The sequence below is a fragment of the Tursiops truncatus genome, chromosome 13, assembly GCF_011762595.2.
Source record: "Tursiops truncatus isolate mTurTru1 chromosome 13, mTurTru1.mat.Y, whole genome shotgun sequence".
Taxonomy (NCBI): Eukaryota; Metazoa; Chordata; class Mammalia; order Artiodactyla; family Delphinidae; genus Tursiops; species Tursiops truncatus.
In genome coordinates, this window is record NC_047046.1 from 22,685,816 (window position 1) to 22,699,003 (window position 13,188).

At 47.2% G+C, this 13,188-nt stretch overlaps 1 protein-coding gene across 16 annotated transcripts in view; it reads left to right on the forward strand.

Moving 5' to 3' along the window:
- MTMR3 (myotubularin related protein 3) overlaps positions 1-13,188 on the forward strand; it is a 160,227-nt gene that overhangs the window by 121,202 nt on the left and 25,837 nt on the right. For 5 of the 16 annotated variants that reach the window (XR_012325251.1, XM_073790287.1, XM_019950195.3 and 2 more), the window contains exons 13-17: positions 1,950-2,145; positions 2,937-3,122; positions 5,725-5,895; positions 7,316-7,461; positions 8,115-9,531. Coding sequence is in view for 15 of the 16 variants with exons in the window: in XM_073790287.1 (XP_073646388.1) it covers positions 1,950-2,145; positions 2,937-3,122; positions 5,725-5,895; positions 7,316-7,461; positions 8,115-9,531 (2,116 nt within the window). In the remaining variant the exon portion in view is untranslated. Of the gene's footprint in view, positions 1-1,949; positions 2,146-2,936; positions 3,123-5,724; positions 5,896-7,315; positions 7,462-8,114; positions 9,532-10,236; positions 10,288-10,633; positions 10,745-11,217; positions 11,307-12,059; positions 12,087-13,188 lie in introns of all 16 variants that reach the window. The other 11 variants (XM_033837158.2, XM_019950189.3, XM_033837159.2 and 8 more) reach the window with 8 other exon arrangements.

A 13,188-nucleotide genomic window follows, 5' to 3' on the forward strand; every position in this document is an offset into this window, starting at 1 on the left:
AGATCTGCCACTAATTGACTGTGTGACTTAGGCCAGTGGCTTAATTGCTGTGGTTATCAGTTTTTCCTGTCTATAAAATAAAAGGGATAGAGTCAGTACTACCTGATCTCTAATATCTTCCATAAGTTAAAATTCTTTCTTAAAAAGCTGTTTTTTAAACTCTGAGTCAAGAAGATGTAATTAGCCCTTGCTTGGTCCAAATGAATGTCCGGGAGGAGGAGGGAGGTTGTAAAGGAAGAAGGAAACGCTTTGTCTGTCTTTGGCAGCAAATCATAATGCAGTACTGAAGCTTCCCTTGTGGATAAAAAGAAGCTATGGCAGAGGCAGGACCAGCTTATAAGCGAGCCTTCTGACACTTGTTTGCGGCCGTAGAGGGCTACGGCATGCTTAGGTTGCTACCTCAGCTTTTGAGAATAGGACAAGGGAGCCTGGAGTCTCAGCACACCTCCTCCGTTGGCAGATTTTGCAGTGCAGCTTCTGTGTTAGGCATGGACGGACGACACCAAGTGGTATGTAAGAATGATTCAGTCAGGTTCAAGAGAACCAGGTTCTCATTTACTGTTTCTCCAGGGGCCAGGAGATAAATTAGTATTTGTTCTCCTAAGCCTCATCTTTTATTTTTTTTCAAGACTGTGTGAGGAATGAGAATAAATAATCAATCCACCAGCAAAAAATGTTTCTCAGGTATTTAGTAGGACATAGAAGGTCTTGAGACAGAATTTTTATCCACGGTTTAAAAAGTAGGAACCTTCAGTGTGTGCTAGGCACTGCACAAGGACGGTATAGCTGTGCCTGAGACACAGTGTCTGCCCACTGAGGAGTCAGAGTCTGGTTGGTATAACAAGCAAATCCATGTGAAGCCACTGCTTATGCAGTACATTCTGGTGTTTGTTTGCCTGGAAAGACCATCTCTTTGGACTATTCCAAATTCCCCAAGGTTTAATAAGCCTTTATAGGCTAGTCTTGGCAAAAGCCTTCTCATAGTCCCCTGACAAAAGTATTTATTCTCTCCTCAAACTCAGAGTTTGAAGGACTAGACTGTGGTCTTAACTACAAATCTGATCACATTTTGGAGAAATTGGAGCTTTTTTGGGGGGTTGGGGAGTAGAATTCATGACAGGGCACAAGAAATAAAATGTCAACACAGTTCAAAAACCATTTGTGGTCAGCTTGTGATTATTCCCAAGGGGCCATTCTTGGGATCTGATACTTCCTGAAGGCCTTTCAAAAGGTTTTTAGATCCCTGCTGAATCTAGTCTGTACTAAGCCCAGCAGCTGTGTAGCCACAGGCATACTAATTTGTGTGAGTCTAAATCATTAGTTTGGGCCCATCCAGTTTTAATCCATAGACATTCAAGACTTGATCAGTGGTAGGTGTTGAGGTGTGGGTAGTAAGCGATGTTGTCTGCACTGTTGTTGGATGTGGCATCTAGCTTGTATCTTATTACAGACATACTTACATTTGAGTTTTCTTTACCTTTTTTTTTTTTTTTGAGAACTTGCTGGGCAGAGTTGCTGATCATTAAATATAAATATTTTCTCTTTCCCATCTCAGAGTGGCTGTGTTTTTTGTTTTTTTTTTTTGTTGTTTTTTGGAGAAGATTCCAGGAAGAGCTACTTTTCTTATACTGGGTAGATATACCTATTATGGACTAAAGAATATTAAATGTTAATTCTTTCTGGGAAATTAGCTATAAGATTTTTGGAACAGAAGATGGCCCTGTTAATTACTGTCCTATTTCTAAGGCTCTCCTCTATTGCATGGTAGGGCTTGGGTCTTATCCTTGTACATGCTTTGTAAACACAGAGATTTTCTGTTTGTTTTGGCAGTGTTTTATTTGGAAGGAAAAGTCTTTGGGAATTGCTTTTGAATATGACTGGTATTTGGCTTGACCCAGTATATCATAAAAATCAGCATTTCCTATCCCCTTCTGTTTTATTTTTTGTAGTTGGCTCTCAGCTCTTGAAAGTACAAAATGGCTCCATCACCTGTCTGTGCTTCTGAAGTCAGCACTTCTGGTAGTGCATGCTGTGGATCGTGATCAACGACCAGTGCTAGCACACTGCTCGGATGGCTGGGACCGCACCCCCCAGATTGTGGCATTGGCTAAGCTCTTGCTGGACCCTTATTACCGAACCATAGAGGTAGGATTTGACACTTCAGGATGAGTGGGGGAAACCTTGGAGGGTTTTATGATCAGTTTTGATTGAGGTGGCTAGGTCCAGTGAAAGTGAAATTTCTGTAGTTTTGAATCATTACTCCTTTATCTTGAGCTAAATTGTTGTGGTACGTACCACAGTGCTTGTGCCTCTTAAAAGGGGGTAGATTGTGAATAACCAGGTATTGAGAATACAGACATGTTTTCCTTTGCAGAGTATCTACTTGCATACCCCAGGAAAGGGGGCTTCTATAGAAGGATCTTGACATGCTTATTATGGTAATGGGTCTGTATATCACCACAGTATTCTGTGGAGAAAGAACCCTATTGTGAAATAATCACCTATTGGGTTAAAGATATAAGAAAAACCATAAAGGTACCCTAAAATATATGTAAATCTGGGATGGGGAAAGGTTTTACAAACATGACTTTGTAAGTATACCATGAAAGATAGAAATTAAAAAATAAGAAATTAAGGGGGAAAAAAGTATGACTTTTTTATAGTGAATGAAGGGCTAAAAATATAAATAGTCTCAACGAAGACTTAGATAAATGCTTAGTTACCACCCTTTTGATGATTATGGAATGGAGTTGAGGGAATCGGGACACTGCCCTAAGCCTGTGTCCCATCCTTTGGCCATGGGGCTGGGTTAGGGGCTCCTGGTGGGCTTAGTGGGAAGGTGTTAAAAGGGATCACTGTTGGTGACATTAGGCTCAGAACAGTTATAGTTTGGATAGACAAGCACAAATGGGTCTCTCCTGGGTGCTTCCCCGCAGGGTTTCCAGGTCCTCGTGGAGATGGAGTGGCTGGATTTTGGCCACAAGTTTGCTGACCGGTGTGGTCATGGGGAGAACTCAGATGATCTGAACGAGCGTTGCCCAGTGTTTTTACAGTGGCTGGACTGTGTTCATCAGCTTCAGAGGCAATTTCCGTGCTCTTTTGAGTTCAATGAAGCATTCCTTGTGAGTTTGGGCTTGTGATTCTTCGTTTTGGGAACCTTCTAAATTCATAGGGGTATCAATGCAAATGTTAGTGGGCCAGTTTTCACATGAAACTGCATCCTTTCTAGAATTTGAGGGGTCATTCTTCCATTTTTAATTAAAAAACAATAGTAATAAACAGGTGTTTGTTTATTTAGTGAATCCATGTGTACTAAGTTTACATAAACTTTGAGTTCTTCTAAACATAACTTTTAAAATGGATGATAAAAGCACTAAACAGTAGTTAGAAATAGAAGCAATAGATTTTCATCTGCTCCCTCCAGTCCATCTACCAACCCCCTTGTGTCTGTTCCACACTCTCTGCTCCCTGTCCTTTGAAGGAGGATGTACTATCCTTGCCCTCTTCCAGCCCCTCCTCCACTTGTGCACCAGCTTCCACCCCCCTCCTTTGCTCAGCTTCATGGCTTCAGCATTTCTCCTCCCTGCCCTGTGCATCAGCCTATTTTCCTTTTTACCAGATCATTGCCATCAGCATACAAGCATGGTATAGTGCCTCCTATTTCATCAAAACCGTTTCTGGGTCCTGCATCCCCCTCTAGCTATTACCTCATTTTTCATATCTCATTTCTTCACAGCAGAGCTCCTCAAGTCTTGACATTTACTCTCTCAAACGCTTCTCCTCCCATTCTCTTTTAAACCTGGCCCAGTCAGGTGTTCACTCCACCACTTTACCAGAGCTGCTCTTGTTAAGGTCACCAGTGACCTTCACATTTCTAATCCAGTGATCAGTTTTCAATCACCCTTCTTTTTTTTAATTACAGTATAAGTGATAGATAACATTATATTAGTTTCAGGTGTACAACAGTGATTTGATATTTGTATATATTGCTAAAAGATTACCACAAAATTCTGGTTAACATCTGTTACCATACATAGTTATGAAGTTTTTTTCTTGTGATGAGAACTTTTAAGATGTCCTCTCCTGGCAACTTTCAAATATACAGTACAGTATTCCTAACTTACAGTCACCCTGCTGTACATCACATCCCACGATTTACTTATTTTATAACTGGAAGTTTGTACCTTTTGACTGCCTTCATCTTCTTTGATCCATCATTAAAATTTGGCACAATTTAATCACTCCTTTCTTGAAACACTTTCTTCAGTTGACTTCCAGCACACAGTCTTAGTTCTCCGCTTCACCAACTGGTCCTTTCTGTCTCCTTTGCTGGTTCCTCCTTCCCTCCCCACTCGTGAATGCTGGGAGTGCCCCAGGGCTCAGCCTCCTTCTCTAGGGATTTCATCCAGTTTGTTGGCTTTAATTGCTCTCTGTGATTCCCACATGTATACGTCTTCAGCTCAGATCTCTCTCTCCACTTAACTCCAGGCTCTCATCCACTTGTGACTACTCAGTATCTCCACTTGGATGTCTTAATGGTATTTCAAACTTAACATGTTCAGAACTCAGTTCTTGATTTCCATGTCTCCACCCCAAAACTTATCTTCCAGAAGTCTTCCATCTCACCAAATGGCAACTCAAACCTTCGATTCATTTAGGGCAAAAACTTTTATGTCATCCTCAACTCTCCTTTCTTTCATATTCCATATTCAGTCTGTCAGCAGATTCTGCAGCTCTGCTTTAAAAATATATCTAAAACCTGATAACTTATTGCTACCTGTGCTGTTCCCAACACTAGTCTAAGCCACCACATCTCCTGCCCCAATTCCCGAGTCAGTCTAGCAGCCTGAGGAATCCTTCTAAAACATGATACAGACCGTATCATTCCTCTGTCAAGAAACCTCCAATGACTCTGCTTTTGACACAGAATAAAAGTCACAGTCCTTAACATGGCCTGCGAGGCCCTCCTGCAAGGCCTCCAAGGCTCTCTCCACAGTCCTTAAAATGGCCTGCAAGCCTGTCCAGGCTCATTTCCTCCCATCCTCTGCCTCATGCAATGTCTGTCAGTTCCTCAGAAGTTGCAATCCTGTGCTCACCTCAAGGCCATTGTGCCTGGAGCAGCCTCCTCTCCCACCCCTGGCTGGTATGATCTGCTCTCTCATTTCCATCAGGTTTCTAGAGGCCAGTGAGCCTTCTCACACTGCCCTGCATGTGCTCTGGCCCTCTTACCCTGCCTTATTGTTGTCCATAGCACTGGTCACCCCTCCCCCCACAGCCAGAGCGAGCTCTACCAGGGCAGGAGAGCTGTCTTCTCACTGTTGCCTGTCCAGCACCCACAGAAACATTTGGGGTATGTGAGATGCTCAGTAGCAACTTGCTGAATGAAAAGCTGTTTAGAAGTTCAGACTTGGGTTGCACATTGACCTGCTCCTATGCCCAGTTTATATGGGTAGCTGTTAACTTGGGACCTTGGAGACTGTTTACAAGGGAGGCCAAGAGGATGGGGGTGCCAACACCCTGTCTTTGCCGTTTTGACTCAGGAGTGATGGTGGCTGGGGTTATGAGGAGTCTGCGATTGGGTGGCTTACTTGGGTCCCCCATCCTTACCAAGCGTGAACTGAAGTGCACATCAGGGGTGTCGGGGAAGGTGGTTTAGCTGGGCTGACCTTCCCCCAGAAAATGCGTACCCATTGTTTGATTTTGCCTCATATTGGACTCCCATAGGTGAAACTGGTGCAGCATACCTATTCCTGCCTGTTTGGAACATTCCTGTGCAACAACGCCAAGGAGAGAGGGGAAAAACATACTCAGGAACGGACGTGTTCTGTGTGGTCGCTGCTTCGGGCGGGCAACAAGGCTTTCAAAAACCTACTGTATTCCTCTCAGTCAGAAGCCGTATGTATTCTTTAGTCTTTTCTCCCTCATCAGCAGAATGAATTTGGGGATGGGGACATATGGGATCTTTTTTGAGAAGTGACTGTTTTCTCGAAGGCATCTCAGTTGTCTCTGGATGGAGTAGTTCCATTTTTTCCCAACCACTTTGTCCTGAGAAAGGCCTGTTTTCTGGTTATTCTGCCCTGCTTCTGACTGCTCTTTGTTCAGGGTGGTTTGATTTAGCAAACATCTCTACTTTGCCACTCTAGACATGAATCTTTTCTGGCACCTCCGCCAGAGCTTATTTCTAGCATGTTCTAACAGGTGGAGGAGGCACTTAAGTTGTTCCCTGGATGCCCCTGATAGCTCAGAAGGAGCTGCAGGCCCCTAGCACCCTTCCAGTGTCAACAGGCAATGATACCCCATTACAGCATCTGTCTCAGCAGAAAACTGTTTGTGACACTAGCAGTGTGTCTGTGTGATCCTCTGCTCACATGGAGAACTGGCAGGCCCTTTAAGACTTTGTTCCTCAAAGGGGCTTCCCTGGTGGCGCAGTGGTTGAGAGTCCGCCTGCCGATGCAGGGGACATGGGTTCGTGCCCCGGTCTGGGAAGATCCCACATGCCGCGGAGCGGCTGGGCCCGTGAGCCATGGCCGCTGAGCCTGCGCGTCCGGAGCCTGTGCTCCGCGGCTGGAGAGGCCACAACAGTGAGAGGCCCGAGTACTGCCAAAAAAAAAAAAAAAAGACTTTGTTCCTCAAAGGAACACTTTCTGTTAAGCAGAGAAAAGGAGGCACTTATATCTGTGCATTGGTACACAGTACTGTTCCTTTTGTCAGAATGCATCTTAAATTCTAAAGTCACAAGGAAGCTAATCAGAGGTTATACTGATTTGCTGGACTATTAATTAATAAACCTCTTCCTACAGTTAAGTAGTCCAAGGAAAGATTGAAGCTAGCTGCTTCTCTCTCTCCTGTGCCTGCTGGGGAAGTAACAGTACAGAAGAAAATTCCCTCCTTTTCACTTAATTTAGATGATCCTATAAAACAGGTTTGACAATGTGTTCTGAAGCCAAGCTTTTGTACTAGGGAACTATCAACCATCTAGCAGAATGACTCATTTTCTTGTGTGGTAAAAGCAACAAATTAGGTTGAGAAAAGCCAGTCATTCAATAAAGGTGACCTAAGAAACAACTAATGAGAAATGGATTTAAAGAATTTTTTTTAGATTTTCATTCCCACAGAGGCTGTCAGGTGAAAAATGTCCCGTCTACCCACCACCCCCTGTGATAGAGCTGCATCCACTCATGCTAATGCCCCTTGGAGATTGTGCAGGACTGCTGGGCGTTCCTGCTTGGTGCTTGCTTCTTCACCCTCATTTCTAGACATTTCTAACAGACTTGTTGGAAGTTGTTTAAACCTGTGTCCACCACTCTCTCTTCAGGTGCTGTACCCTGTGTGCCACGTGCGTAACCTGATGCTGTGGAGTGCAGTGTACCTGCCCTGCCCATCCCCGTCCACCCCTGTGGACGACAGCTGTGCACCATACCCAGCCCCTGGCACCAGCCCTGATGATACACCTCTGAGTCGGTGAGCCTGGGGCTGATGCCAAGACTGCAGGTCCTTTGTGGGTGTACTCCTGTGTTGGGATGCATCCAGGGATGGTTGGAGATCATGACATTATTTGGTTCCACACATCTTTCTTAGATCTCTGAGGAGCAGTTTCTCAGTGATGGAGCATATCCCCTGGGTTCCTTGTGACCCTCTGGCTGACTGCTCTGTGCTCCTGCCTCCCTGCTGTGACTTGCTGTCCTGGGCTTGAAAGGCAGATGCCATCAGATGATAGACAGTCTGGCTTTGAGACCTATGAATTAGCTTTATTGAATTCAGACTGATGAATAATAATTTAAAATATTGTAATATCAGAAGATCAGCAGTGCTACTTTCCTCTGCCACTAATTGAGAAACATAGCAGTATCATGAAGAATATCTTTTTAAAATAGCGTTTGCTATTAGCTTATTTGTATGTGTTGGGCATGGGGTAGGGATGGTGCCAGAGGAATAGAAGTACTCATCCTGGAGCTCTGCCTTTCTGCAGTCTGAGCCTTACTCCAGATGCGCCATGGCTCCTTGAGTAGCCGTAATGGAGCCATTTATGAAATGACTGCCTGTTAAAACCTGTTGTCTCCTACTTCCCTGTGAACAACCTCATATTCTCATTTCCCCCAAACTCCTTCCTTTAGGCTACCAAAGACTAGATCATTTGACAATCTGACCACCGCCTGCGAGAACACAGTGCCTCTAGCCAGCCGGCGCAGCAGTGACCCAAGCCTGAATGAGAAGTGGCAGGAGCACCGTCGCTCGCTGGAACTGAGCACTCTGGCTGGTCCTGGAGAGGAGCTTCTGGATCCTGACAGCCTGGGGAAGCCAGCCAAAGTGCTGGGTGGCGCCGAGCTGTCTGTTGCAGCTGGAGTAGCTGAGGGGCAGATGGAGAATATCCTGCAAGAGGCCACCAAAGAGGAGAGTGGGGTAGAGGAGCCTGCCCACAGGGAGATGCAGGAGGTCAAAGAGGAGGCTCTTTTAGAAGAGGGGAGCAGGGGGAAGACCCCTGAGTGCCCAGCCATTGTGCTTCATCAAGAGCCAGAACTGGGTGATGCTGCTCTAAGGAGCCACCATCCAGGCACCAGCCTTCTTGTGCTCTCACAGGGTATTCTTGAGCAGCAGGGTGGGCACAGTATTCTCCCCAGTTCTCTCCAGGAGCCCCCCCCGGGAGAGGATGCCCAGGAGGTCCCTGTGGAACAGTCTCGAATAGGAGCTATCACACAGGACAGGGAGGAGGCAGTCCTTCCAATCTCAGTAGATGTGAAAGTTGGCTTTGGTACCTCACAGTCAAGTTCTCTGCCCTCCCAAGTTTCCTTTGAGACCAGAGGACCAAATGCGGATAGTTCCATGGACATGTTAGTGGAAGATAAAGTGAAGTCAGAAAGTGGTCCCCAAGGCCATGATAGACCTTGCTTACCTGCCAGGGTAAGCAGTGGCAGGTTCAGTGGCAAGGAGGAGCTTCCTCAAGCCATGGAGCCCAGGCCTTCAGAGAGGAGCCTGGCTGAGAGGCCCCAAGTGGGATCTCTGGTGTATAGGACTTCCCCCAGCAGCACCCAGAGCCCAGCGCATTCTCCTTGTGCCTTGCCTTTAGCTGAATGTAAAGAGGGGCTTGTGTGCAATGGTGCTCCAGAGACTGAAAATAAGGCCTCAGAGCAGCTCCCAGGGCATAGTACCCTCCAGAAGTACCCTACCCCCAATGGGCACTGCGCCAATGGGGAGACTGGTAGGAGCAAGGACTCACTGAGCCGCCAGCTGTCTGCCACAAGCTGCAGCTCTGCCCACTTACACTCGAGGAACTTGCATCACAAGTGGCTGCACAGCCACTCGGGGAGGGCGTCTGCAACTGGCAGCCCTGACCAGCCTTCCCGCAGCCACCTGGACGATGACGGCATGCCTCTGTACACGGACACTATCCAACAGCGCCTGCGTCAGATTGAGTCGGGCCACCAGCAGGAAGTGGAGACCTTGAAGAAACAAGTCCAGGAGCTGAGGAGTCGCCTGGAGAGCCAGTACCTGACCAGCTCCCTACGCTTCAATGGGGACTTTGGGGATGAAGTGGTAAGTACACCATGGTGCCTCCATAGCTGCACAAGGAGACAGGGCACGCTGAGCCGGGGCACCCTTTGTACAGATTTCTGAAAGAACTGGAAAGTTCCAGAATTGAGAGAGGCTGGAGATCAGCCTCAGCCAGGTGATTGGCAGTGTTCTTTTTCTTTCCTGTCTTGCTTACTTTCCACAGGTATCCTGTCTAGACAGAATTAGGAAGAGAGTGAGCACTCACTATGTGGTTGGTCAGTTCTCTTCGGAGAGAGGATCATGCCTTGAGAAAAGCGTGAACTCCTGGGCAGAATAATATTTGTAGGGCAATGTCAAATATTCCTGTGAAATCATAGTGCCTGTCCTACCCCAGTAGCTAGTGAACAATTAGCTGCTGCACCCCCCCCCCCCAACCATAACATGGGCTGTAGCTGTGAAGGTTTAGTTCTTTTTAAACAGGTATTTGTACCTACCTTGTGGCAGGTGATGGCAGTAGAAATGGGGAGAGGTATCACTGTTGGGAGTTAGCACTGATGGAGCCTGGTGACCGGAGTGGTGGTACCTGAGGGGAGGTTCTCAAGGAGGCAGTCTCGACGTGATTAAGGACAAGTGTGAGTCTGGCTCTGAAGCAGTCAGCGTACATTAAAGGCGGGCTCGTCCAATGACTTTCACTTCAAACTGACTTGGTTTTTCCTTTATACTAATGATGGTTTCTCATTTTCCCAGAGTCCTTCAGAGAAAGGACATGCCCAAAGCACTCAGTTTCAACACACACATGTAAGTGGCAGGGTTGGACTGACAGGCCCCCTGAAGCAGCTGACACTGAGTTCCCACTTCATCCTGGTCACTTCTGCCCTACTCACTTCCTGGAACCCGAGGCCTGTCTTTCCACTCCAAAATCCCTGCACATAACCTTAGATGTGTGTATGTCTCTTCTAGCTGAGCTCAGCCCTGTCTCTGAACCTGCTCAACCCAATTCTTGATGGCTGAAGCACCTAGAGATTCAGCAGCCCTAACACCCAGGCCCGCCCAAAGTCCCCAGTGCTCCCTTCTTTGCCAAGCCCTTTCTTCTTCTGGGAGGAGACCAGGTTCATTCTGTTCAGCTGTGTTTGTTTGCCAACAGACTTCAATTCCTGACTCGGAAAGCATTCTGGATCAGAACTGTTTGTCTCGCTGCAGCACAGAGATTTTCTCTGAAGCCAGCTGGGAGCAGGTGGATAAACAGGACACGGAGGTACAGGCTCAGCCCCTGTTCTGAGTGCCACCCATGCAACTGTTCTGCAGTTCTTCTCTACCCCCATCATCCATTCCCCCTGCCCCTGGCTAAGGAATGACCACACAGCACACTTAGCCTTGAGCCTCTCTCAATCTCCGCATCTATGAATTCCCATCAAGCCTAGAATTTCTCAGCAAGGGAGATGCAGCAGGCCAGCCCTCTCTCCTCATTGCCTCTATGAACTGGAGCCTTGCCAGCTCTCATAGCGACCCAGGGTGCTATTGCCTGCCACTTGATCTCAGGGGAGTTTGGAGTCCCCTCCAGGGAAACGATTTGGACGCCTTTCTTGTACTGCTGACATCAGACCTGATGGGCTGGTGCCACTGGAGCCAGTGTGGTCCTTGTGACTCCTGCTGCCCCCAGCATGGCTCTGTTGGCTCCGGCTGGATGGCCCATCTCCTGTCACTAACCTGGCCTCATCCGTTTTACAGATGACCCGTTGGCTCCCTGACCACCTGGCCGCCCACTGCTATGCATGCGACAGCGCCTTCTGGCTTGCCAGCAGGAAGCACCACTGCAGGTGCCACTGGGAGGGTGTGGTGGGGTGGTTGGGGGTGTAGAGGCTGAGGTTTGGTCCACAGAGCCTGCAGATTTGAAAGATGCAGGCAGCTGGCAGGCAGTGTTCTGAGGCAGACCCCAGGGTCTTCAGGACCCTGACTTACCTTTTGTGCCTCTGAAATTGGTGTTTGCAGAACTGCACTGGGTGTCTTTCTTCCATTTTAGAGTGATCGTGAGTAAGTTTTGAAAATGATGTCCCTTTCTTATTTTGCTTCCTGGATTGATGAAGCAACTGCTACCACCACCCACACCGCCATTTCTTATTCCTAGAATACAATTTCTTCCCATTCAGCACGGCTGCTGTGAGCAAAGACAGTTTTCCTGCTGTGGGCAGAGAACTTCGTTTTCCTACTCCTTACCCTCTCTCCCTGACCGCATACTTATTGGTTTTGGAGGACTAGTGGGAATAGCTTAGGGTATAGTCTTCAATCCATAAGGCTCCTGACTTCTTTCTTCCTTCTGGGTTGGGGTAGTGAGTGGTTAGGGATGCTTTGCCCCAGCTGGGGTGGTGACTGGAGGATATTCAGTGTTACTTGGGGTAGGAATTTTATCTGAACTGTGACATAGCCCACCCACATGAATGGACCTGGATTGAAAATGGAACCACCTTTGTCTGGTGATGATGCTTCTAGGACTGTATCTCTCCCCATGCTCACCCCAAGCCCAAATGTCTTTAGTTGGCTTCTTCTCTGAGTTCTTTCTCCCCTCCTTGCAGGGACATTGACCGTGTTGATCAAACGTGGTGAGCATTTGCAACAACCTGTCTGTGATTTCTGCACACCTACAGTAACTTCTCCACACTAACGCTACCATTTCCCCCTCTCTGCACTCATTGGGATGAAGCTTTGGGGCAGGAGTGCAGGCAGGCAAGCAGGTGGGCTTGGGTGGGGTGGGGGGACCACAGCAGCTGGCTGCAGGTTGCAGCCGTAGTTGCCCCTGCTGACTGCATAGGTCAGCCGAGCCATCTTGCTTATGGCAAGAAGCAGTGCTTCAGCAGGCGCTGGTCTTGTGGAATAGCCAGTTGAGGGGTTTTAGAGCTATTTCTTTTGGGTCAGTCATTCACTTAGATGCCAGAATGATGCCGGTGACTTTCAAGTCAAACAGCATGACTTTTTTTTTTAAGGAAAAAAAAAAAAAAGAGCCCAGGACTGAACAGAGGTGGTCTTTCCGGAGAACTGTTAGCATTGAAGACTTAAGGGAAAACTCCACTTAGGGTCTATCAGGATCCCCTGAAAGAAGTCAGATAGAAAAGCTTAACTCATCAAATACATGTCAGGCCTTTAAGCTGAATTCCAGAAGGTATGTTAAATAAATGTACACATCCAGAAGTAGATTTAGGTAATGTTTCTCTGTAACCACAGTTGTTGCTGACTCATGCTTTTCAGAAACAGAGTTGTGAAGTACTCACTGCATTCCAGAAGATGAAGTCTTTTGTTTGTTTTAGTTCTGTCTTTCCATTGCTCCTTGTCTAGCCTTTTCCTTTTGCGGTGGTATTTTGTTGCCAAAGGGTATTCAGTATTCTGTCTTCTGTGCTTGAGTGATCCTTAATCCAGCAGTGGGTTTCCTTTCTGAGGAGCATAAATGAAAAGGTAGTGAGTGATACTGGCTAAGGAGGAGGATTTCCTTTTAGATGCTTGCCCCAAGTCTTTGGCAGGCTGCATTAGACTCTTCGGAGTCTCCTATTCTAGGGCCTCCCCAGAGTGGGGTGGGGTTGTAAGGTGAGCAGAAACTCATCCTCTGCCAGTTCCCTTTCCTGGTAGTTGTGAAGGGCATCAGTTTGGGTGCGCAGACCTTTGCTGCACAGGCGCATCAGAGCTGGGCTTTCAAGTGGAGGAGTGGAGAGA